Genomic DNA, 26,641 nt, shown 5'->3' with positions numbered 1-26,641 from the left:
TCGATTTTGCTGATCAGCAATAGAAAGTTGGCAAAATAATTAGGGGTGTGATCCTCTTCCTTCAGAGGGTTATTGCCTTGTTTAGATGTATGAAGGGAACTTTAAAGATCTGGCCGCTCCAACCATGGCCACCTACTTCCGAAAATATATTCCATCAGTTGTCTTCTTCTACTTTGCCATGTAAATGGGATATATATACATTGGCAAGCAAGACAATTGAATCAAGCCAGCATCTGGAATCCTTGCCCTCTATTCGAACTTATACTGAAACAGCCATTACTTTGGTGACATTGTGATTCACAAACATTAGACCTCCAACATACCCAGAGTCACACCAACCAAAAGCAAAAAGTAACAAACATAACATGTTCTTAAATCTTTGTGGCAGTCGACTGGTTTCTGTAACATACAATCCTAATTTGGCCACAGTTTCTCTTGAAAAAGCAAGCACGGGCAAGTTTAGTGTAACATACGATCACCTCGCACCCATCTCTGTGGAGTTGCTTTCTCTGCCATTACTTTCATCAAGTTCCGGATGAGCAGGCACTGTCCTCTTCCAGAACCAGTGCTTTCTCCACATGAATATCATCTCTTCTATCGGGACTCCCTTGGTTTCAGGTAGGAACACATAGACGAAGATGGTCATGATCGTGATCCAGCCGGCAAAGAAGAGGAAGATCCCGAACTTGAATGTGCAGAGGAGGGAAAGAAAAGACTGCCCGATTATGAAGGTGAACAGAAGGTTCACGGCCACGGTTATGCTCTGCCCAGCTGATCGGGTCTCTAGGGGGAATATCTCACTCGGGACAGTCCAGCCAAGAGGGCCCCATGACCACCCAAAAGCCACCACGAACAAGCAGATCACGGTCACGACCAGTATGGAGAAGCCCTTTGATAGCTCTTGGTTGTTGCCGAACTTGACTCCCAATATCACTGCCACTATGCACTGTATCACAGGCAAAAGGAACATGTTTAATTCTGTTGAACACAACTGGAGTATTTGTCTGTATGCATCTAAGTGCCTCCACATTGGAATGGATGACCACTATTTTGTGATTGTTATCAATTTTTTGTTGTGAAATCACAAAGTGAACATGCTGTATCATGTAATCTACTTCATACAAATCGATACATCTTGTTTGGGTCGGTATTTGATTTGGAATTCGGGTGATGTCCACTCTTATTGGAGACGAACTTCTCATGTCTTTTAGTGCAGAATGTGCAAAACAGAACAGAAATTCTTCTTACCTGGCATACAACCATCTGAATTCCTCCGCTAATAAGTAGAGCTCTTCGACCCCATTTGTCAACCGTAGCAATGGAAATGAACGTGGATGAAGCGAGCACTGCTCCTGTCAAAGCTGAGGAGTAAAGGGGGGCGCTTCCTCGGAACCCCATACTCTGAAACAGCACCGGAGCATAGAAAAGAATTGAATTTATGCCCGTGAGGATTTGGAAAGCGGGCATGAAAATAGCCATAACTAACTGAGGCCTGTTTCTTTTCTTGAGAATATTTCGGAATGGATGCTTGATCGCATTTGCTAATTCACTGGCATCAACAATGTCCTGAAACTCTGCATTGACGTTCTCGGTCCCTCTAATCTTTTCTAGGACTCGTCTTCCTTCCTCGTTATTTCCACGTTCGACCAGGCTGTTGGGTGTCTCTGGTAGGAATAGTCCTCCCACTGTCATCACCAGAGCTGGCACTGCAGCCAGGCCTAGAGAGAGCCTCCATCCCCAAGGCCTGAGCTTCTCGGTTCCGTAGTTTATCATGTTCGCGGTGAATATGCCCAGAGTCGTAGCCAACTGAAACATCATGTTCAATGCTCCTCGAAGATGGGCAGGTGCCATCTCTGACAAATATAGTGGAACAGCCTTCAGAGAGCAAAAGAGGCTAATGAGTTTCACTTGGGTAAAGCAGAACATGAGTAGAGTATTTCTAAAACTTTCCCTTCTCATTCAGTTCAATGCAAACAAATCCTTCACTTCTGTAACTCCTAATAATCCTACAAGACATTCGTTTTCGATTCATCATCCCAAGAATACCATCTTTCAGCTATCCTATTATTGTAGTGCTCAGTCATAAAGTATTAATATTCATTCAACAGATTTGCGTAGATCACCTCTTGACAGATGATTCATAAGTTACTGCTTTTATACTGCGAAATAAATAGAGAAGACGGCATACCTGATTTCCAAAGCCAATGCCAACGCCAAGCATAATCCGACCGAAGAGAAGCATTGTGAGATTTTCAGCTGCAGCATTTAAAGTTGCTCCAACAAGAAAGCTGAATCCGCCACAGATAATACTTGCTCGACGTCCATAGTTTCTTGTGATGGGAGAGGCGACCAGAGAGGAAACCAACCCAGCGAGGTAAAGAGAAGATGTAAACGAGGCAAGGACTTGGTTGTTGTACTTGCAGTAGTTGTTTTCATGTGCATGCAGCTTGTTTCTGTAAACTTCAGGGAAGAATTTCCGAAGAAATCCATCCATTGAGGTTACTCCTCCTGCAAAAGAAGGCAAAAAGTTATAGCACAGTTCTGCAGAAAGACACTCTGCATTTAGTCGAATTAGACTTCTGAGTTGGGTTGTTTCTCGTCATTTCGGGAAATTATGTGTAGAGCGATATTAAATTTTCGCTATTTCTAACATAAAGCTGCTGTAGTTGAAACTGTAGAATGGGCTGCACCATCTGAAAATTATCAAGATATACCCCTTCTTGGATTCATTTACATCCAAAGTATGAAACAACGATTCATCCAAAGTTAAGTTTGGTTATAAACTAAGATTAGCATGGTGTTCTTTGAAGTATGTGAAGCAACAAGACTGTCTTACATATCATGATTTTTTTTTCTGTCCCAGCATGGCGCTCCAAAATACAGATCAAGGAAACTTCTTCAAAAGCATAATTCTTGCAAAATCAAAATCAAGACATCTCCTACTGTCACATACATGTTCTGCCGTTTTTTTTGTCTCGAGTCTCCACCAGCGGCAATGAGGAGGACGTATTCCAGGAACCGGTTAAGGCTCATTTCTTGCACTTACTGGTTTCCCACCACTCTTTTACCGAGAAACGTAAACATAACTTCATACAGACGGCTAACAAGTTAAAGAATCGATTTTGCACAAACTAAGAGAATCACCAGAAATTCCAATGTCATAGCCGAAGATAGAACCGCCGACTGCACCGATGAGGCATGTTACGACAACATAACCGGTAAGCTTCCCTTGGTACTGCTCCGCTCTCTCCTTCGTCACGCCGGTCGGACCTAAAGACCCTCCCGCCATCTTTCTGACTCCTTTCTTCTCTTCCCACCTCTCAAGAGTTCACTCCAACAAGTTGCCTGAGCACTAAACCAGACTCCATATATATATATATATGTGTGTGGGTGTGTGTGTGTAATCACCAGGGAATCAATCAAGCCCAGTTGACCAACCAAGAAAGGACCTCCCACCTACCTAAGCATGAGAGGAAAAAGGGATTAACAGACTGTATGAGGTAAGACATGACAAGGGCAAAGAAGGGCTCTGGCTCTATGGTATTGTTTTGATCACCCTCTTTCCCACAAAATACAAATATTTTAACTTTTGTTGGGGTGAACTGTACAGATGAGGAAACAAATTTTGGGTTCAGACTTGTTCTGTTGATCGTGCGGTTGACAGTGAGTCCCCTGTTTCTTGATATATGATTGGCTTGATTCAATAGACCGAGTCGACACGACGAAATAGCGGGCTTCATCAATTGCTGGCACAGAAAGGCAGTTTCCATTCTCTCTCTCTCTCTCTCTCTCTCTCTAACACCTGTACCCAATGAAGAATCAAAGATGGTGCCACTCTTATTTACTACTTTCCACTTGTTGGGCGGGTTTTAATGAAAGAGCTGCATGTGTTTGTTTCAATTTCAATGCTTCGTTTGCAAAGTCTCAACCTCTTTTGTAATTCAGACCTACCTCTCTCTCTCTCTCTCTACCATTCAAGAGTCCAGTCAAGTAACTCCAGCGCACGATCCAAACCTCATCAAGATAACATAAATAAAGCAACTCAAGCACGGGAAAACAGAAGTTCATGAAAGTACGATGGATATGACCTTTATGATTAGCGCAATGCGATCTATTGAACTTATTTGATCATGCTTTGTAATCGGTAATTCAATGAAGAAATAAATCCCCATAGAATATACCGAAAGATTTTTAATTTGTCATGTAGCGGCAACACACTAACGGCAAATTAATGCATGCCAAAGTAATTTTGAAGAGTTCACATCACTTCGTTGTCAATTCATTGACATCTTGTCACTATTCAAAATCATTTTATTCTTTCAATGTTATGGTATTTTTAGGGGAAAAGTAACCAAGTATTCATAATCAATTCATGAAAAATGAACATACTTTTACTTTTACTTTTTTTTTTTTGGGTCAAAGAACACACTTTTACTTTAATAGGTATAAAATCCGCAACCAATTAAATGATCAGAAAAGAACCAAAGAATTAATAAGTAAATAAATAAATAAGATACTTAACGTGGAGATGTTATCTACCAAGTGTATCGTGTTGACAAAACCCTTCGTTGAATGGTTCTTCTTTCTCTTACCGTGTTCATGATCTCTATCTATCGCCTTGTATGAGGCAAGTGTGTATGAGGAATTCTGCCTCCACGACCCTTTTTTTCCATGACTTTTGCCGGCCACGAATTGAGATTGGCATGCTGTGACGTTGATGGAAGATGATGGCGATGAAAATTCCTTGCAAATTGGAGGATGCTAAATGTAGAATTTCAAGAATGTGCTTGAGTCAAGGTTTGTTGGATGGTCTTGAGCCTCTCTTATCCGAAAAGATAATTTAAAGGATAAGACTTCCCCTCACACTTATAAATCATAGTGATGGATGATGACATATTGGGTGGACCAGACATTTTCGGATTCAATCTTTTCACCTATCATTTTGCCTTTTGCAAAATCGAAAATGGACTTAGTTGGTATGTGAACGGGGGACCTCAAAAGTATCTCTCGGGACCACTTGATTAGGGCATCATCAACAACGAAAAAATTCCGTGACTTATTAAATGGGTCATTGACTTGAGTTAGGTTTTTAAGGGATCCTGCGTCCGTCGCGCTCAAGTTACAGGGTTGTCACTTACAGAACAAAATAGTACTGACGTTAAAATGAATACAGACCGTTGGTTCGGGGCGTAGAACCCACGTGAGACCTACGTAGAACCAAACTATCTTGATATTTTTTTGTGTGTGTTTATCCATGTTGAGATATTTTATTCGCGCGACAAGCTAGCAATTTTTTCCTTTTTTTTTCCTTTTACACTAAGAAGGCAAATCCAAAACATTTGCATTTAGTTTAAATGATCCAAAATTGTTGGGTGGTCTCAAAGGATGAGGTCCCCTCTGGATCGGAGGAGTCTCTCTGTGTGATTGTTGGGTCCAAACTTGTTGGTTTCTCACCCTCTTATAAACCGTTAGCTCATTTCACAACCGAAGTGGGATAATCTCAACAATTTTCCCCTAACATCGGATCGGAGGAGCCCAACAATCTCTCCCTCACACATCGGGCCTTGGGTCGGAGGAGCCACAACCCGTATCTCTCCCGTGTGATTGTTGAGTCTAGACTTATTAGTAAGTCGGGCTCTGATACTAATGTTGGGTAGTCTTGGATCTCTCTCATCCCAAAAGCTACCTCAAAGAATGAGCATTTCTTTCACACTTATAAACCGACCATCAACCCCTTCCACAATTGATGTGGGATAACCCTAACAAGAATGTCATCTGACCATAATATATTGAAGGGAATGGATTCTAATAACATATACGTACATATATGTAGCGAATTATACTAAATTACATGTCCTAGAATTATCTTGAATCACCGATCGGAAAGGTATATTACGTAGAATGAATATACCTCGATAGTCACGGATTAAGAGCCCCAATCGCAGGTGAGAAAATGGTTCGGATCCACCGATCAAATTTTCGAGAGAGTTCAATGCATGTTAGCTGGACAGCGTACATTCAGTGGAAGAGGATATTCCATCCTCTTTCCCTTTTATTGAAAAGGAAACAAAATCCCTCTCTTTTTTTTTTTGGGTCGAAAAAGGAAACAAAATCCCCTTAATCGCAATCAATTATCGTAATAAATGTATGGATTGATTTTACCCTTAATGGGGCGCAATCTTTCCCAACATATAGAAACAATTCCATCCGAACTATGGTACGAGCTATGGTATCTGTAGAATGTATAGTTGGCATTTTCCAACTCTAAGATAGCAAAGTCAGGATATATTGCTGGGAATCTTAATCTATAAATCTGCTGCTATGAAATTTCTTGGATATATAAATGGAAACAATTTTCTTTAAAAAAAAAAATCCAACCTCCTATATGGTCGGATTAGTTGACTGCAAACATCAAGTTGCAATATAGAATGTACCCTTCATAGCTTATGCTTACCCACTTGGAATTTGTGTATTGGTAGAGCAGCATGGAACCAGCCGAAGCCCAATGTTCAAACTTGAAAAAGACAAAAATTGTGGTTGACTTAAAGAAATAAAAAAGGATATTTGACTAGGTAATTAGATATTTTCTGGTTCATGGGCAAATGGAGATTGGAAGCATCAGCCTTCAGCCAGTAGACAGATTCAACAGGCAAAGGGTCTGACTTCCATTTGAATGCGTGTGGTTTCTGCCTACGTAATATGTTGGTGTGGTATCATGTTCAAGGTGACAAATTGCATGCAGCAAGATTCAGGTTGCTGAACATAGAATGGAAATAATATCTGGTGCAATTCCCTTAGGTCAGCCAAGATAGTGAACGACTGAGGCCTTGTTATTCAAGTAAAGCATGGAATTTTAGATTCGAGTGATTTATACTTGGCAACGGATGCGATGCGGTTCATGCCTCGGCACGAAATTCCCTTCTTTGAGTCCAGCTTGTCCATCTTGACCTTTTCGGACCCGATCAATTTTGTATGAGAAATTTGAAAAGTTTTTTCATGCATGGATGAATTTGAGTAAGAATTTCTTGTAATCTTGGGCCACCCACTTGACTGCTAGGAATAGGTAAATACGAAATTATCCTTCTAAAATGTTGGGTCAATCTTTGATGTGAACGGTTTGTCTTTGACGTGATCAAGATAGTGAATGCAGTCTTTCATGCAGTCGAATGCAATACCGTAAAATAAACGATGGTTCATGTTAAACGAATTCAAGTTTAGAATAGAGTTAGAATAATTGCATCAAAGAATGTCATGTTTATACAAAGTAAACACGTCCATAGGCAATTTAAATAAATGAAAAGGATGTCAAGGCAAGAATCATGCATATGGTCTCCAGGTTGCATGAATAATGCTAGATGATTGAAGCCTATTCTTTAGCGTCACATCTCCTACATTACTTTGACCAGATTCCTTTCCCCATGGGTTGCATTCTGTAAACACCATTTACCAGATGCCATTCAGGAGATATGATTGATAAGGAATGAAAGTCCCACTGCTCGAAATGATTTGTGCACCACTTCACTGTCATAAATCCCAAACCAACATGGCGGTTGGGTATCAATTTGAATTTGGGGTTCATCGATTTAGCACTTACTTCGAGAATGCAACGACTAATGTGAGGTCAATGCATACGAGCAATTAGATCTTGCACATCCCCCAGTCTCATAAAATTCAATAGTTAACATGCAATGGGCTCATATTAATCGGGTTAAGATAACCACTGCATTAATTGATTAGATGTTACATTACTAGAAAGGGTTTCTTTATGTGTTTATTTCTTTAACATAGATAAGGGTATATGGAGAAATTCTTGTCAATATAATGATAGGAGTAGATTTTTAACATAAAACAAAACTCCTATGAAATTAGATCTGTTTTCCTCCTTCTCTCCCCTCGGTTATATTCTACCGATTCGCTAATCAACATTGTCACAAGAGCATTTACAGGTTTCCAGCTCGGGAATTCGGGGTTCACCCGTTTGAATTCCACCATCTTCATGCAAATTGCCCTGGATCAAGGCCCACCTACATAAACCAAATCTCTGAAGACAGCATCAACCTCTAGCACTCGCAGTATCCATATGTTGAATGGAAGGATCAATTTATATTTAACTAGACCATATTGACTTCCTTTTGTGATGATTATAACTGCATCTCAAGTAAGACCAACTCACAATTGCAGAACCTTCATGCTAAATAACAGAAAAGGTGCAAATGGTACATTTGTTTCATTAAAATAACACAAGACTCACTACTTCTACAAATTAACATATTGACGCTTCTCACAAAGATGGTAAATCAAGGTCAAGTAGTCCATATTGCTAATGCATCTTTCCAACAGGACACATTTTGCAAAGCGTATACCAAGGCATCGATTTAACCTTCCTGGCTATACAACAAAGTAGTCTCCTAACAACTCAAACAGAAAGAAATCTTCTGATAACTTATTTGAAAGGATGCATGAGCCAATGTCACTAGTTTTTATGTTGACATTACATAATACTGGTATAACAGATTCCACCAAACTTAAGACAGAATTAGAATAATTGTCACTAGGATATTCACAATTATAATCTTGGCTGCAAAGTAGAATAACTTACAAAGCAGCTGCTCGCTGAGGTTGAAGATGGATATATCTTAACCAGTGGCACCCAATCCTCGAGATTTAGGGAGCCTGACAGCGGCCAAGGGGTTGACTATGCCCTGAGAATTCTTTCCCAAGCCCATACCTTCAACAAATCCCATCTTCGCCATCATTCTGGAACCAAACCCTTTCGTATGCCTTTCAAAAGCTCCAACACTTTGAGGCATTCTTCTCACGGATCCTCCTATGCCACTTTGCTTTGACTTGGCGCTTTGAGATTCAGACTCCCTATTCCTTTCCGATTCTTCCGCAGATTCGGGGAAGCTCATCCCTAACCCAAGAGATTTAGGACGCTTAATCACTTCGATGGGCTCCGCCATACCGGCGCCTCCCTTCCCCAACCCTTGGCCTTCTATGAATCCCATTTTCGCCATCATTTTCGAGCCAAAGCCCCTTGTGTGTACCTCAAACGCACCAAAGCTCCCAGAAGTGACCAGAGTCGCGTGCTCCTGACCATTTTCACTGGCCCCAGCTAGATTGATGGGGCTGACCTCTGTCATTTCAGATGGCATTACACCACTTGACACGAAAGACACGGGTTGGCTGGCCAATGACACCTTTCCACCGGAACGGTTGACTGAATTCTTTAATGACTTGCTCCTGCCAGATTTTTTAGCTTCTTGAGGCCTTACCTGTTTTTGACCTCCACTGGTCGTCTTCACATGTGGGCCATCAATTACCGAGAAATCAGCATCCTCATCAACAGGTCCAATGAGCTGTGATAAGCAACGCAACAATTAATTGTAGTATCTCCAGATACAACAATTGACTGAACATTGTGAAACACAGAAAAAGTAGATTTAACAATCGTGAATGTAAACACACAGCACTAATACCTTTTCAAGTATAAGTTTATCAGTTGAAGATGGCATGCATGTCTGTGGTGTTTGCACAACTGTTACAAATCTGGAGAAACAAGACGATAATTAGAAAGTAAAAAGCTTAAAGCCTAGAAAGGGAGAAGATAAGGGAAACATAAGGTCCATTAACCTTTTCTTGCCCGATCCTTGGGAGCTACTTCGCAACCGATAAATTCTTGCCAGTCGTTGAACCTTCTCATGCAGGAAAAGTTGTTATAATTAAAAAAGAGTTCTGACTTACAGAAGCAGACAAAATCTACTTCTGGAAAAAAAATTCACTTCCATAGGACATTAGAGTAGAAATCCTTAAGGAGCGAACATGAAGATGTGTCCAAACCACAATCAAGTTTATCAAAGACAAAGGAAGAATCAATGAAATCTATGAATCAGGAAATTGGCATACCAGAACATGCATCTCTGCAGCTGAATAAAATCATAGAAAACTGGGTAGGTCATTCACATGACCAAAGTGAAAAAAGAAAAGCTATACCTACAGTTCAACAGGATTGCTGAATTCATACGCAATTATGCAAATCATTTTTAGCGATACTAAACATTGGGAAGGCACATATCAGCACTTACATTAGTTTGACGGAAGTAAGAACACTTAGGTTGATGCGTAATATGATACAAAAGATACAGTGATAAACCAATGAGTGTACAGCAAAGTCAGAACTTTTCGATGCATGATAATAGATTGAGGATAAGCAGATCTACAAGACTTTCAATTAGATTTATCAGTAAAAGAAAACTTTCAATTAACAAATCCTGAATGTGGTGGTCATCATGGCACAGAAAGAAACATACTTATAGAAGCAGTCTTATTAATTCTGACTATTAGACCACTCCATTACAATCTCTTTTGCATGTGCTTGGATGTTCTGCATAAGTAAAACTAAGCATGCTATTATCTGCATCATTACATGTCAAATTCACAGGGACAAGACAAGCAAGTTAAGGTATTTAGCCAAAATAGATAATTACATTAAAATCAACCGTGAGTTCTTGAATTTTTTGAGGTGTGAGTAATAGGCACTTAGCAATTGATTGGGGCAAAGAAAGATCTCTCTCATTCTTATAGTGTCTTCCTACAAATGAGGCCGTAAATCATCATGCAAAAGTGAGCATAAGCAGGAAAGGTGAAGGAATGGCAAGAAGTTGCAACCTTTTGTCTGTCACTATAGAGAGAAATAGATGACAAAACACACCTTGGAACAATCCCGAGAATGCATAGGTTGAAAAGAATGTATGTCAACTCCATTGAGAACAATCTGCTCCAGCTTCTAAAATATTAAATCAAGAAGAGCATTTAGATTTGGTCCTAATAATCGATTCCAGATACCACATAAAGGATAATATGTCCATCCCTAATTAGACAACATAGGAGCAGAAAGGGCGGATTGGGTGTGACATTAAAATTCAAGCACTATAGGAAGAACGGGGACACAGGTTGAAGAACTTCACACCTAACAAAGTTGACTTCTAATGATGTCAAAGAATTTCAGGGCAGCCAGATAATTTATATTACCATGACAAAGATGTTTGTTACTAAGTATAACCCCAGAAGATCCTCTCAGAAGAGCAAGTACCCTCATTCATCTCACATTTATGAAACAAGATCTACAACTTCAATGCTTAAATATGTGACAACGAAAGAACAACTCAATTAACGAAGCATGAAAAAGAAAATGCACGATGCAGGAGAAAATTAAGAGAAAGGGACCATAGGAGCCATGAAGGAGAAGCAAGGCTCCTCAGCTAGGTAAAAGTGACAGACTTTAATTGGCTCAGACAATGATCAAATTCAGCTGACATGGCAAAATGACTGGAATGTCCAATAGATAATAATGCAAATTCTTGTTAATCGTACATCTAATCAAGAGGACCATTTATAATTAAGGAGAAGATGGAAGAATGCCTTTGCAACTTCCAGATACTTCCACCCTTACCTTATTTATTCCCACAAGGTCAACGCCCCTACGAATCATTCTGTCCCGACGTTTAGCAGCAACCAATTCTTTGCGATGTTTCTTCTTTTCACCTGTGCATCAATTGCATTTGAATTTTACCAAAAGCACAAAAGACTAAAGAAACATTATCCTATGAAGAGCCTTCATACAATCTAAATTGTTCTTCATCCCCTAAGGAAAAGATGATAATTATTCATTTTTTCCCAAGACACAGAAGGAGAGAGCTCCACAAATTGAAAAGTTAACAGTAAACTTCTGAAAGAGAGGTCCTTGTGCCGCACATGTGTTTCTTTCTCAGGAGGTCAAAAACATAGAGACCCCTCAAAGCGTGACATCCAAACACATTGATCTCCTTCTTTCTCCATTTTAGTAATTCATACTTCAGACTTAACTACTAGTTCATGGATCAAAGAAAAAGCCAAGAATCATTATTAATTGATTGATATTTTGATTTACTTTCAAATCCCAATATATACCACTAAACTAGTTTTCCATTGAGCATGATTTCTTTCAAATCCCCCCGTGGGGCCGGACAGGACAGGGCATAGAGGGAGAGAGAGTGAGTTAAGTTAGATTAATGCATAAACAAAGTTTACCAGGAAATCTTCTCGATCTTGTACTCTTCTGAGACTCCAATGACCGAGATTGAGGCACTCTTGTACCACGATTCTTCTTGGCTGAAAGAGTCCTCACATCTTTTACCAAGATAAAATCATCAACAGCTGATGACTGATTATCTCTCACTGTCCGGTGACCTTGATGATTTGATTGACGCTTCCTCTGCATACCATACTCCGTGGAAGCATCCTGGAGAGCAATTCCACCCAATTTTTCCAACGTTTCATCCAAATCGCTACTAGAAGAATCGTCTGAATCATCTGACGAACAAGGAACCTGCTTTAACAAATATTTTGAATCGAAGAGAGCATCACTCCCACCAATTCCTTCTAAATAATCTTGAGCAATGTCATCATCAACATCTGAACCACTATCAGACATGTCCTCGGAGTCATCACTTTCAGAAGAATCTGTTGCTCCATCCTGCTCAGCCGACTCCGACTCTGAGTCTTCCTCATCACTACATTCCACAACATCATCCTCACCATCTTCCTCATCGGATATATCTTCCGTATATAGTTTTATACCCCCAATTGATATAAATCCCGAATTTTTCTTTGCAGATCTCTTCTTTGACAAAAGCTGAGCCCTCTTTTCAGCTGTTCCAGTGTCAAAGCTCTCACAATAATCCTCTTCCTGCTCAGGCGATGACATACCACTCTCTAACTCTTCTTGATTTTCCATTTTCCCTGATGATGCTTCAATTCCAGATGGAGCTGCATTGTTTTCATTGTCATAACCCAATCCTCTGTGTGAGCTGTCGCCCAGAACAAAATCTGAATGATACTCGTAACTAACATTTGCTTGATCCATTGACGATGGCCCTTCATCTACATAAGCAATAACTTGGTTCTCCTTCGAACCGCACAGAATGAAAGGCTGAGAAAAATCGATTTTACTGTCTACATTTGTATCTCTGAAGGTCGACAATGGATGCAAACCATCCTGTTAAAAAGTCAACTAACCTAGATTAACACAAGTGAGAGACTGAGATCAAGGCTGATCCATAAGAATTCTTCTCAAATCAAGACAGCTACAAAGACAAAAAACCATAATCTAAGCCTCAAGGTATTAAGTAAGACCGACTCTACAAATTACTATCTCTTAGGTTCAAGGCTTTAGATTGATCGAGTCTTCATTTGAAAAACTCATCGGGTGTGAAATCCAAGAGACACTAACAACTATTTTCAATGACTCGTGAACTTTTCACGCTCAGGAGGGCGACTATCAGCATAAGATTCCAAATGAAACTGCAGGTACTCATACGAAGAAGAAAGACGCTGACAACCTTCAAATCATCTTAACCTGAACACGGAGCCGAAAAATCAAATAGATTTTACCTGAAGGTCAAGAGCTGGATACTGGTATCCGACAGCATTTGATTTCAAACTTCGCGACAAGCTTTTAGAACCGGTGCCTTTACCTCTCCCAGAGCTTCCAGCTTTCGATGTATCCAAATTTTGATTCGATCCTACAATGGAAAACAAGCAGACCAAACACGCTCCTATGCTTAGAAAAACACCCTTCTCACAGAAACAATTGAGATAAGTGGATTTTCAGTTTCCATTCAAGCTCCATTTCCTCGGAACCCAAACCGAGATCCGATCAATCATCAACAAGTTCAACATTTATCAAGAAAAGCGCGAGCAAACCGAGAGAAATGGACCTCGCCGAGGAGGTGGAGATGGAGTCTTGAGCTGCCAATCCGACAAGGCACCGCCTTCGACGAAGAGACCCGCTCTGATCGACGCCGAAGCGTTGAATCCTCCTCTTCCTCTTCTTCTGTCGTCTCTGCTGTTGGATTTGCTGTTGCTGCTGCTGCTCTTGTTTTTCCTCGAATTCGACCTCCTCTTACCTCCAGCCATGTCCAAACTCACCGTTAATTCGTTACAGAAACGAATGAACTTCGATTCGATTTCTGACCTAATTGATCGATCAGGTCGACCGATTTGGGGGTGACGACGAGCGACCCGTAGGAATGATCACCTCCTGCGTGTGGTTTCCTGCGTTGATGGATGCTATCGCATCTGGACCGTTGGCGATCACCGTGGGCCGCAAGGAGACTCGTGGACGGCTATGATACGATGGAAGTTTGGGATATCACCCTACGCAAACAACTGCTGTGCGGCCTCTCTCTCTCTCTCTCTTAGGAATATGCGAGAATGAATGCTAGGACGAACCGGCCGTGTGGTCGGGTCACTTCCGGATCCATGATCCGAAACAGATAAATGGAACTGATCATGGGATGCTCCCGTGTTAATGCGTGGTTCATGTGAGTAACGGTCGTGATAAATTCTATCCATATGGAGCCATGAAATTCCCATAGTGGTAGTCATTCAGTAGTTGGAAAGAGAAAAGGGCCATTATGAGATTAAACTCACATGCGACTGACTTAGCCAATGAGAGCAAAGTTTGATGAAGATAGAAGTCATCAATGAGCATAATTCTCGATGAAAAATACTCAATCGGTGCTTAAATTTATTGTGTAAATGTTGATTCAATCCTAAACTTTTTAATTTTATTTTCCTAAACCTCTGTGCGAAATTCTAACTCAATCCTCCTAGCCAATTTTCGCTAGAAGTCACTCACGTGGCGCTCTAGTGATCATTGACCACTCCACAAAACATACTGCCACGTCAGAGGTTATTAACGAAAATTAGTTGGAAGGATTATATTGGGATTCTATAAAATGTTTAAGACTTCGTTGGCAAAATTGAAAAGTTTAGGATTGAATTGCTATTCGTACAATATGTTTAAGATTGATTAAATAATTTTCAGAATTATGACTGTTCTTGGTGTCGTACTTTTAATTTCCTTGTCATTTACGTTCCTCTCCAAAATCAACAAGGGATCGTTCGCAACACGTATTGCCGGTACATATTGAGCCATTCCATATTTTTGAAGGATGTTTCATATTTTTGGGGGCAACACATTGCTATTTACTAGCATTGTATTGGAATTGTCATGTCTCGCACGTCCGTAGGCAAAGGAAACTCATGGGGTCGGCCGTCTTGGCAAAAGATAGGACTTGGGCTCATAAGATCGACTTGCTTTTTGGGGAAGTGGCCTTTCAAGTTTGTATATGTTTTGCAGGCTAATGTAGTTGGGGTATGTCATATCAAATTAATTTGTATGTTTTATCCTTTTTGATGAAGGAGACGAAAAGGATAATTTCCAAGAATATTAATCGTAAAAAATCACAAGGGAAGTAAATTCCTACGACATAATGTTTTTATGTATTTTTTCGAAGAACACTTTTAAATAAATAGTTATATTCATAAATATGTTTGGAAGACCCAAATGATTTTTTCAGTTGGAAATGATGCTTGAATGATTTATGGCAGAAAACTACATATTAAAAAAAAAACAACATAATTCATTAAATCGGAAAATATAATTTAAAATAGCGAAAATTCCAAATAAAGCTTGAAGTGCGGCCATTTTATGGGAAAAGGGGTTCAAAGTGATCATTATTAAAAATAAGAGTCCGGATGACTAAATTAGTCTTCAAAATAAGGGCTTGAACTTGCCGGCCGAGAAACATGTGAATTTTTCGGTGGCTGAAACAAGGGCACATTGTCCAAAAAGAAACCTGGGTTAAAAATTACAACCCAAGAAAAAGACCCTCACACTTCTTCCTTTGTTTCGTCACATTCTTCCTTTCTTTATAGTCTTCATTCTCTTTCTAGAGAAAAAGGAAAAGCTCGAGCAAGGATCACTTCTTCATTAATTAGACACTCACATGCAATGTAGGGGCCTCGACTGTCCATCAACTTTTTCCAGGTTTGATCTCCACTCACGCTCAACCCAAGTCAGTTTCGTTCAAATTGGTGCAGCCAATCCTTCGTTTGTCAAGAGAAAGTGGTTGTCGCTTGTTGAAGCAACATGCAGACAAGGCTTAGGCATGTCATGGATTATCACATCGATGGTAGCTACAGCAGTAATGTTAGAGGAAATATTTTCCTTTTTTATATTGTTCTTGCTCATTTTCTCAGATTTCTAAATGGGAAAAATTTTCAAAAAATGGCCCTAAGTGCCCTTATTTTCTCAAAGAAGAGTATGAAGAGGACTTTGTTTCAAATAAGAGCCCGAAGTACTCTCATTATTTCAAAGAAGGACCCGAAGTGCTCATTATTTCAAATAAGGGTTTGAAATGACTATATTAATTTCAAAAAAGGGCATGAGTTACTTTAGTTAGGGGCATTTTGATAATTTACTATTTTATTTTATTTTTCCCTTTTCTGTTTTTAAGATATTTAAAAAAATGAAAAAATAAAATAAAACAAAGAACACAGGTGGCTAACCTCCCGCTTGCGGCTAAGGGCCGGCGACCCCTCCGATCAACAAGCGAGGGCCCTCACTTGAGCCGGGAGAGGGCCGTGACCCTCTCCTAGTCCGGGCCCATCCGGTGGCCGTGGCCCTCGCCCAAACCTGGGAGAGGGCCAAACGAGGCCCTCGCCCACCGGCCGGCAGGGTCGTCGGCCCCCGTCGCCTCACCACCCATCGGTGGTGGGGCAGCGGCCATAGGCGGGAGGTCAATCTTCCAGCCTGTTTTCTTTTTTTTCTTCTTCTTCTTTATAACTTTTTGTTTTAATTCAATTTAACAAAAAATTAGGTTAAATTTATATTTTTACAAAAATGCCCTTGATTAGTCAAAAAATTTGGCTGGCTAGTCGATTGGTGAAGTCAAGCCCTTATTTGAAATAACCATAAATACTTTAGGTCTTTCTTTGAGACAATAATGGCATTTTAGGCTCTTCTTTGAAACAAAGTCTACTTCAGGCCCTTATTTGACAAAATGAGGACATTTGGAGCCTTTTTTGAAAATTTCCCTTCTAAGTGCATAGTGTCTCCTTTTGTTCGAATTAAGGCATATGAATTGCAATCCACTGTGCATTTTTTGGAATTTTCCCTTCTAAGTGCATAGGGTCTCCTATTTTGCAATTTTTTCGTTTTTTTTTTTTTGCTGGTATATGTTTTGTTATTAATGGCTTGAGCTCGCACGCGTGTCGTGGAATCTAGATATTGGTTTTTTTTTTTTGGTTTTTGAGCTATAGCACATTGACCACACCAATGATAAGATCCCTCACCATAGCAGCAAAAAATGTTGGTTTTTGATATGCTCTTGCACTGGAGGCCTAATAAACATAATCATTGTGCTTATTGACCATACCAAGGATAAGGTTCTTACCATAGCAATGGCACTTTTGAACCAGCATAAGAATTTGAATTCGGATTACCAAAAAACTAGCACATTGCACATATTATATCCATACTGCACGACTTTTGTGACAAACGATTTCCAATAAAATATGAGTCAGTTGTTTGTGTGGCTAGTTTTCTTTCATTAATTAAAGTGTACAGATGTATTGAATGGAAACTTCGAAACCCAAAATAGTGTAATTGCATGGAATAAAAACTATGGTTTGCTGAGGGTGTTGAAGAGGACGAGTTTACTATTAGTGATCTTGATGAGTTACATAGAAGAAATGTCAGAGAGATATAAAGGTCGGAGACAAAAGCCTGTATGTAGATGTGTTAGCTGACTAATGTAGATTTATTGAATATGAATAGCTAAAATGAGTATGAACATCTTGAGTTCAATGTTGAGGTTGATATGGAAAATCATGTCTCTAAGTTGGGGTAGTGCTTAATAGTAATTCTGAGAAGTTTAGAGAGGGTTACGAAAAACACCCCATAAAAAGGGTGGAAAGATGAGGTTCTTTAAGAATGCACATAATAAGTTGAGGGAAGTGTGTTCTAAAGGTAGTGATTGGCTTATATATGCTTGCAAAGTATAAAGAGAGCATATTTTGCAAGTCAAAACCTTCAACCCAGTACATACATTATAATAGAGCTGAACATGTTCCTCAAGTAAGCACTAAATGGCTAGCAAATAAGTACTTTGATGAAAAATAATGTCTCTAATTTAGGGAAGTGCTTTAGTAATATCGAGGAGTATTGAGAGACCATTATGAACCACGCCATAAAAAAGCGAGAGAAAGATGAAGTTCCTTAAGAATGCACCTAACAGTTGAGGGCAGTGTGTTCTGGAGGTTGAAATTGGCTCAGATTGTAGATGGAGCATACTTTGCAAGTCAAAATCTTCAACCTTTTACACTAAGTAGCACTGATACAGACACGCGATGCGCGACACAACACGACATTTCTCGAAGATAGAGAATTTCGACACGTTAGAACACGTTATATATTAAATAAATATCATATATATGATTTTAAAAAATTTTACAAAAAGAGTTTTCATGCATCACTCTGTCTCAGTCCACTTAAATGGTGTCTCTTAGTGATCTTTAGTTGAGATCTCCGCACGAGTCTCAACGCATCGCTCAGCCTTTCTGCAACCCCCCCACCTTGGCAAAGTAAAAATGTGGAACAGAATTGAAGGAAGAACCTCTAAAAGACAAAATAATATAGGGAGTTGCGTGGAAAATATGTGGTGTGAGAAGCTGGACAGGTCGACGGGCTCAGTCCCTTCATCGTCTGTCTAGGGAAGCCTCTGATAGCATAGAAGAAATGAGATTGACACGACTTTCTCTGGGTCTCTTCCCTCCCAAAGTAACTTATCTCCCAGATTCCGCTCGCGTGAACCCTCTCGCTTCGCGATTCGCGTTGCAGGTTGCAGCCCCGCTGCCCCAAGCAACCGTCCTCCACCTTCTCCTTCTAGATTTGCCTCGCTTTTTCCTACCATGCTATCGAGCTCCCAAGCCTGTGGATCCAACCTTTCTTCTACGTCAGCCCCAAGTTTGCCTCACATCGATTCTTCTGCGTCAACCTCTGATTTCCCCTTCTCCTTCTTTCTTTTCCTCCTCATCTCTCTCATAGCCCCAGACACCCTCCTCATTTCTACCTCCAGATCCACGCTATCCGCGGTGAGATCTGACCCCAACACCACCATAGCAGCTGTCTAAAGGTCGATGAAGTGCGTTGGGTCATGGCTGGCTTCACTGACTCGCGTTGACCCATGTCGGACATTCAATGAGCTCAGACCACGTGTCGGACACGTGTCGGTGTCTAAACACCGACACGGCCGCCCTATTGGCGTATCCGTGCTTCATAGCTTGTACATATATTTAATAAAGCTTTACGTGTTCCTCAATTAAACACTAAATGGCTAGCAAACAAGTATTATGATAAGTTGAGAAACAATCATACATGGGCATGTGCTGTAAAGAAGAAATAATGTAGCTTGAGAATATTTTGAAGCTGCAGAGAATAATGGTTTACAGAGCTAGAGCTGACAACAATGAGTATGATCACATGGGCGGAAGAGGAGCAATTTCAAACGCTTAGGAGCTATTGCCGAGCACTTCTTAATGTTAACCGAGGCTTTACATGTAAATTAAGATCAAGCAATGTCAAGACCAATTCAAGTTGAAGAGAATCTACATTTGTTCATATGCATTAAGAAGAGGCTTTATAGAAGGATGTATACGTTTTGTGGGGTTCGATGATTGTCATTTCTTGTTAGGCTACAAAGGTAAGCTTCTAGTAGTGAGGAGCATAGATGACAACAATTAGATGTATCCATTTGCATGGGCAACTGTCGGACAAGAAATATACAAGAGATGGCATTGTAGAAGACTTGGGAATTACTAACCTTGAAAATTCAAAGTGCGGAATTTGTGGTGTGACAAATAGAAGGGATTGATGCAAGTATTAGCGAATTTAACACCTGAAGCAGAATAAAAATTTTGCTTGAGGCATCTTTATGAGAACTTCAGGTTGCATTAAAAAGGAGTATAAAATTTTTTTTTTTGGCTGAAAAAGGAGTAGAATTCAAAAAGCTTCTTTCGAAGGCTATTATGGTAACTAGGGTATGTGATTTTGACTTGGCAATGTAAGAGCTGAAGGCATTTGATAAAAAAGTTTATGATTGGTTGCCCTAGTGACCTTTAGGTGCAATGGAGCAAGTTCTTTCTACTTATCGACAAGCACAAAATGTGGCCAATTTTTTTTCAACAACTGGTGTGAAATCTTGAGGACATTCTCACAACAGACACAAACTCATTCACTTGCTCGTGGGCGTTGCAATCAAGCATACTGTAATCATTCTACGAATTGATACAACGTGATAATATTAGGAAAAACATAAAACATTCAATATAAGGGATGACCTAAATAATAAGCCAATCATCGTCAGCTTCATGACAGAAATATTGGGAGGTCCATAGTTCTCTGGAAATGTACCGGCAAATATCTATAGGGGACTAATTTCTTAATGCATATACTTGGGAATCCAAATAAGCTTTGAAGAATACTCTGGACAAAAAAGGTCAATTTGCAGGAGTGTTTATCAAGTTCCTCCTGAGGAGGAAGAAGGTTCATTCGAATCACCGGGCCAAGAACGGAAGTGGAGATCGAAGAGAATAGTGAACCTGGAGAATTGAGGTCCTTGATTATACGTAAGTCTCTGGCTATCGCAATGTCGCTATGGAGGTGGGGGCCTTGCTTGAGTGTTGTCATCTTGTTTGGAAAGAAACAAACGATTGAAAAAAGGGAAAGTGACACAAATGGTCCATAAACTTTGACCCAATGTGTAATATGATCAATGTACTTTTAATTTGATCAATATGATCCATGAACTTTAGTCCAACGTGCAATGTGGCTCTTGAACTTTCAATTTGTTCAATGTGGTTCTTGAACTTTTAAAACATGTTCAATTTAGTTCCTAAACTATAAGAAAATATTCAAAGTCGTCCCCGAACTTGAATTAATTGAAGGACTACGTTGAACATCTTCCTATAATTCTGAAATTAAGTTGAATATGTTTCAAAAGTTCAAGGATCATATTGGTCAAATTGAAAGTTTAGTAACCACATCGCATATTAAATCAAAGCTCAGAAACTATTTGTGTCATTATCCTTTAGAAAAACATGAACCTTTGAAAATGCTCCACGAACAGGGAAGAAAGAAGGAAGTAGCAATTTGGATTTTCATTTAGGAGTTGTAATGTTCTACCTAGAGAATTTTTTTTTTTTTTTTGTGGACAAATTGCCCTATTTTGGCTGTCGGAAATATTACATGGTCGTCGGCCTACAAACATTTCGCTGGTCAACGAGATCAAACCCTTATTTGAAACTGATTTAATCACTTCAAGCTATCATGTGAAACAACATTCACTCTAGACTCTCTTTTAAGGAAATTACTCTACTTCACATCCTTGATTTTCACATTTATAACAATAAACGGTGTTTCGTATATTTTTAGTCATTTCAAATCTTTGAAGAGGAATTAAACCTTGGATAAACTGTTTTATAGCTCCCTCCATCATTATTTATATTCTATCCAAATGAGGCATTGATTTTGCAAACTAGCAAATCACATTATGTCTTTTCTAGCAACTGAAGGAAAGTTTGTCTTTTACTGATACCACTATCATACAAAATGTCAAAACTTTCTTGGCATTATACCTTACTAATTATCGGTGGCGTCCGTATTTGTACCCGTCAATCATAGTTAAGACGGAAGAATTTTAAAAGATTTTCAACTTGTGACAAAATTCTTCGAGAATATACCAAAAAAGTGCTAGCACATGGCGAGTGAATTGATCGCCATTGTCGTCATCTACCAATTTGAAAATGTTAAATTGGACAACCGCAAAATGGAAACGCTAATTCTCCTGAGACATGAGGAATCATCCGAAATGCCGTAAATATTCCTTACTGGACCGACCGCTACAGGAGACCACTCCTCGGAGACACAGCTTCACACCACACTTTTCGCTCGTGAAACCTCCTATGGAGATCTTGTTTCTAACTCCACTTCCATTTCTCTCCTAAACAAAGTATATTCTTAATTTATCCGAAATAGAAGCTACCAACAGACCCCACAAATGAGGAATACTTATTAAAACAACTCTAAACCTATTGCAATTGTGCCAATTCATTCTTAAACTTTTCATATCAATTGAGTCTTAAACTTTTCGTATTTTTGTCAATTCAGTCTATTTGGCCAAACGGCGCTGACGGGGCCAATTTGATAATATTTTTATATTTTATTTGAATTTTTAAGCACTTTTGTATTTTTCTTTTATTTTTTCACTTCCTTCCTTTGCTTTCTATTTGTGGCCGTCGAGGGTCACTAGAGCTCACCGGCCATTGGGCGAGAACCGCGAAGCCGTAAATATTTCTTATCGGACCAACCACAACAATAGACCACTCTTAATAGGGGTGTGCAATTAGATTGGGTAGAATCGAGAACTGGACCGAACGGCCGAAATACTAGTCCGGTTCTAGGTTCCAACGTGAACACTGTCCAGTTCCCAACTCCAAATTTTTTAAACCATTTTGAACATATCCGGTTACCGGTTCCAAGTGCAAGCCCACCCGAGAACCGGACCGATTTTGGAACCGGTTTTTAGCTACGACAAAAACAATGTAATTTCTTTAAGTTGAGTCTAACTCTGCCTCACCTCATTTATTTCTTCTCCATTCTTTGTCGCCTCTCTCTCTACTCTTTGGGGCAATATTTTTATGGATGAATGGAATATAAAATTTTATTTTGATGAATGGGGAATAGAGTTTCATAATTTATGTTACGTGTTTGAACTTTTAACTTCTTAGAATTGTACGTGACTATGTGTTTGAACTTTTCATTTTTTACTGTTGTACATAACTACGTGTTTGGCGGATAGAGATTTATGTTCATCATCTTTTACTTTGAGCCACTTTGTTCCTCGTATTATTGTGCTGTAAAAAACAAAATCAAAAAAAGGAAAAAAAAGTAGATTCACTGGTAGAACTTGAAATCGAATCTAAAAAATAGAGTAGGTTTTAGAATCAGTTCTAGAAAAATAGGGTAGATTTCAGGTTCAAAAAACTAGGATCCGGTTAAAACATGATAGGTTTCGGGTTTCAGATCCGGAACCTATCCACCTTAAAATCGATTACTCCTAACTCTTAGGAGACACAGCTTCACACCACACTCCAATGAAACTCTCTTTTTGCTCGTGAAATCTCATATGGAAATCTTGTTTCTAACTCTACTTCCATTGCTCTCCTAATCTTTTTATGACTAATAATATATTCTTAATTTCCGCAAAATAGATGCTACCAAGAGACCCCACAAATGAGGGATAATTACCAAAGCAGTCCTAAACCTATTGTAATTATGTCAATTCAGTTATAAACTTTCTTTTTCTGCCAATTAAGTCTTGAATCTTTTTTAATTCTACCTATTCAATCCATTTGGCTAGCCGGTGCTGACGTGCCGACACCGACGTAGCCTTTTTTAATAATATTTTTATTGAATTTTTTAAGTAACTTTTTTATTATTCTTTTCTTTTATTTTCTTTCCTTCCTTTGCTTTCTCTTTATGACCGGCAAGGGTCGCCAGAGCTCGCCAGTCACCGGGAGACATAGCTTCACACCACAATCTAATGAAACTCTCTTTTTGCTTGTGAAACCTCATGTGGAGATCTTGTTTCTAACTCCACTCCCTCCCATTTCTCTCCTAATCTTTTTATGACTATTAATATATTCTTAAATTCTCCGAAATAGAAGCTACCAAGAGACCCCACAAATGATGCTCATGGTCTATCACCACCCCACAAGATACGGCCTCTCCAACGTTTTCTCCGCATAACAAGCTTTGACGACTAAAACGCAAAATTTGTCCCCTTCTTCTTGGACTATATATGAACGGCATGACCATTTCTTCAAAGGTGCCACCAATGCCCTCAAAGGGTTTCAAGGACACATCTCAAGGGTTGGCGTTGGTGGTGCACTCTTCATTAAGAAGGTGTTGAAAAAAAAGAAAAAGAAAAAAGATCGATTAAATGGCCGCGACCGGCGGTTCGGAAGGTCTCTTCCGCTCCTTCCATGAGGGGTGTATCTCCGGGTACGAGGGCGGGATCGAGAGGAGGCCGTACCACCGCAACTGCAGCTGCGCGCTCCACAAGTCGCATGGGAAGTGCTCCCACGCGAACCTGAAGAGCAAGAGCCTGTCATACCCGATTCGGAAGTCGTGGAGCGAGGGCAACTTGGCGTTGATGGCTTCCACCCACTCATCTCCCTCTTCCTCCCCAGCAAGGGCGGCGGCGGCGAGGAGTCGGCTTGGTTCTTGCAGCCACGAGGACGAATAAAAATAGCCTTTCACGTAAGTTATGAGGGCTTGGATCTGTACCTCCTTTCCTTTAGGTTTGTCTGAATAAGTCAGTGGTATGGGATCGAGACGTGTTGGAAAATAACTTGATTGAAAGGGTGCGAGATGCGAGAGATGTGAGCGATGCCATTTTTTGGTCCAAGGCTCTCACGTAGATCATGTTCATGCAGTCCATATCGACTAGATTGCCCGGAGAAAATGGCTTGTCTTGTGTACTCAAAACTTCTATCTCTGTTTAATTATTTGTGGTGTGGTGGGTGAACTTGTGTATATAATTTATCGTTTGTTTTGAGTTTGCTTGATGGGCCAAATACATTTGTATCTTCTTCCTTCTTTTCTGTTGATTTATTACCATTACCATTCATGAGAAATTCTTTCCTAACCTAATAAATGTCCTCGTCATTTCATAACTTGGGTTCATCTTTCTTTAATATCAAGTTCTCATCTTTGCGCTTTCATGTGAAAATCCTAAGGTAACAATTGTTTGGTCCATCTTATTACTATGTGAAGCAGCAAAACAGCTTAGCACGCCACATGAACTTCTACATATACACGCTTTACTAGCTCTTTACCCTCTTTCAATATATATGAAAGCAACAAATGCTTTAGTAATAACGAGTGTAAGCAATTGTTTTCATTGTTAGATTCGAGTACATCAACGTGAGGATTTGGTTGAGTGGTAAAACGAACGGAACCTTGAAGCTCAAGGAACACGAACTCTCAGATCCGGTTTCTGTTCGAAGCAACCTCTCTTAGAAGCTACATATATCACAAGGGATTGTGTTAGATGGCCTATTTTTAACCAAATTGAGTGGACTTAATTTAAATACTTGTAGGAGTATTCCTTCTATACTTATTTCTGAAAATTACTCAACCGGCTATAACACTAGTCATGGTGTTGCTTACAATTAAGCACATATGAAGACAACCGTGCGTTAGAAAAATATGAAGATGAATTAGACATTTGATACCCGATTTTTTTTCCTAATTTTTGGATAAAAACAGGCTTACTTGCGAGATAAATAGCAGAGTATTTTCTTCTTAGAAGCAAGAAAACTCTTGGTCAATCAATATCTATTCAATTTAAATAAACTAATCATTCACCAATCACCACTATTGTCCAAAAGCCCCACTTCTTTGAGCAAGACATAGATTACAAAGTTGGGTGATAAAAGCTAGGCAAGACATGGTACATTAGATGTTTTGGACTCCAAGAGATTATGCGTGATTGCTACTTTGAACGAAACAGTTTTTAGCAACGATCAGCTTCTAATGTTATGAATCCAACACGATTTCATACTTGTTTGATCCGTCATGTCATTATGTCGCTAAGAACCTCAAATTCTTTAATGAAATACGCGCGATGACCCGATAGACCTTGACATGAATAAGACATGAAGGATGTGACATCGCGTTCCTCTCCAATCTCAAGTGCCTTGGAACTTCACTTTCGTCTCTCTTGTTCATCAATACTTATCTTGGTTTTTCATCACGATAAACTCCGTCAATAATGTATTTTTATCATTACCATGGCCATACACGGTTTTAAGCCAATTGTCAGCAAGTCCTTCAAGGTTGACCGATGAAATGTGTCAAAGTGTAGGTAGGCGACCTGTGACTAATGTCTTGTAAGCAATATGTAACAAGACGGCAAGACCCTTAATCAATTTTCATTAAGAATATTCACGAGCTATGTCACTATATAACAAAGCGAATTTAAAAGAGGTTTCCAACTCAAAGTTTGCTCAATGAAATTCCATGAAAAGTCCCGGGTGAATTTCCAACGGGGTAAGACCAATCGAGGGAAAGTGTGCCCTTCTTCGTTCAAACCTCTTTGGTCTCTTGTCAAGAACAAGGGAAGGACAGCTGCCGGCAGATGTGCGATTAGGGCATGATGTTGAACAGTAGTAGCGACAAAATAGAGCATAAGAAATGCAGGGTGTTTCTTCATCTTGGGACATGGTGAACACACCCATGATTGAAAGATTTTAATATTAAGTCGCCACGTCATTTACTTAAGCTTCCAGATGAACCGATAAATCCACTTATTTCCGAAAGATAAAGAATTCATAAAAATAAAAAGAAAGAATTCCTTGGATTAGAGACAGAATGGCAGTGCATGAGTAATAATTCAATACGCTTTGGTCTTTTGGATCATCAAACCCTAATATAGGCATGAGCTTGACGAGTATTAAGTGTTATTTAAACACGAAAGTAATGTAGTTAGGATGATCAACTGTCTTGAGGTGTAAAGAGCCCCTACCATCATCAAATTATGAAAACCTTATATTCATATATCGGAAAATAATATAATTGAATAGGCAAATAAAGGCAAAGAGAGATTTGAACATAGAAGCATCTTGTTTTAGTTCCATTTAAAATTTTGTGGAACCAACTGATCTAAAAAGTTTAAGACGTCCAATATTT

At 39.5% G+C, this 26,641-nt stretch overlaps 3 protein-coding genes across 4 annotated transcripts in view; all 3 read right to left on the bottom strand.

Moving 5' to 3' along the window:
* LOC115751000 (protein FAR-RED IMPAIRED RESPONSE 1) overlaps positions 1-26,641 on the bottom strand; it is a 146,105-nt gene that overhangs the window by 76,939 nt on the left and 42,525 nt on the right. The gene's annotated exons all lie outside the window — the stretch shown is intronic.
* Positions 253-3,544, bottom strand: LOC115751040 (sugar transport protein 7). Its single transcript, XM_030688729.2, has 4 exons — positions 3,145-3,544; positions 2,189-2,508; positions 1,249-1,875; positions 253-946 (listed from the first exon to the last, which is right to left on the bottom strand). The coding sequence occupies exons 1-4, from the start codon at positions 3,287-3,289 to the stop codon at positions 476-478; spliced, it is 1,563 nt and encodes a 520-aa protein (XP_030544589.1). The 5' UTR covers positions 3,290-3,544; the 3' UTR covers positions 253-475.
* LOC115750983 lies at positions 8,347-14,168 on the bottom strand. The gene is made up of 8 exons (XM_030688628.2): positions 13,758-14,168; positions 13,432-13,562; positions 12,070-13,036; positions 11,453-11,544; positions 10,712-10,786; positions 9,634-9,695; positions 9,480-9,549; positions 8,347-9,359 (listed from the first exon to the last, which is right to left on the bottom strand). The coding sequence occupies exons 1-8, from the start codon at positions 13,954-13,956 to the stop codon at positions 8,637-8,639; spliced, it is 2,319 nt and encodes a 772-aa protein (XP_030544488.2). The 5' UTR covers positions 13,957-14,168; the 3' UTR covers positions 8,347-8,636.

Source organism: Rhodamnia argentea, chromosome 4 (genome assembly GCF_020921035.1).
Source record: "Rhodamnia argentea isolate NSW1041297 chromosome 4, ASM2092103v1, whole genome shotgun sequence".
NCBI classification, from domain to species: domain Eukaryota; kingdom Viridiplantae; phylum Streptophyta; class Magnoliopsida; order Myrtales; family Myrtaceae; genus Rhodamnia; species Rhodamnia argentea.
Note: the sequence above shows the minus strand (reverse complement) of the source record. Positions and strands in the feature narration are given on the sequence as shown.

Bases quoted from the DNA above. Each gene is read 5' to 3' on its own strand.
- LOC115750983 (XM_030688628.2), bottom strand. From the start codon at position 13,956: ATGGCTGGAGGTAAGAGGAGGTCGAATTCGAGGAAAAACAAGAGCAGC. The intron at 13,563-13,757 runs GTCCATTTCTCT...TTTCCATTGTAG, and splicing joins ATCTCCACCTCCTCGGCGAG to GATCGAATCAAAATTTGGAT. The intron at 9,696-10,711 runs GTGTGTTTTGTC...CTGCATGAGAAG, and splicing joins ATTCTCGGGATTGTTCCAAG to GTTCAACGACTGGCAAGAAT.
- LOC115751040 (XM_030688729.2), bottom strand. From the start codon at position 3,289: ATGGCGGGAGGGTCTTTAGGTCCGACCGGCGTGACGAAGGAGAGAGCG. The intron at 2,509-3,144 runs GTGATTCTCTTA...CTTCTTTTGCAG, and splicing joins CTATGACATTGGAATTTCTG to GAGGAGTAACCTCAATGGAT. The intron at 1,876-2,188 runs GTATGCCGTCTT...TGCTCTCTGAAG, and splicing joins GCATTGGCTTTGGAAATCAG to GCTGTTCCACTATATTTGTC.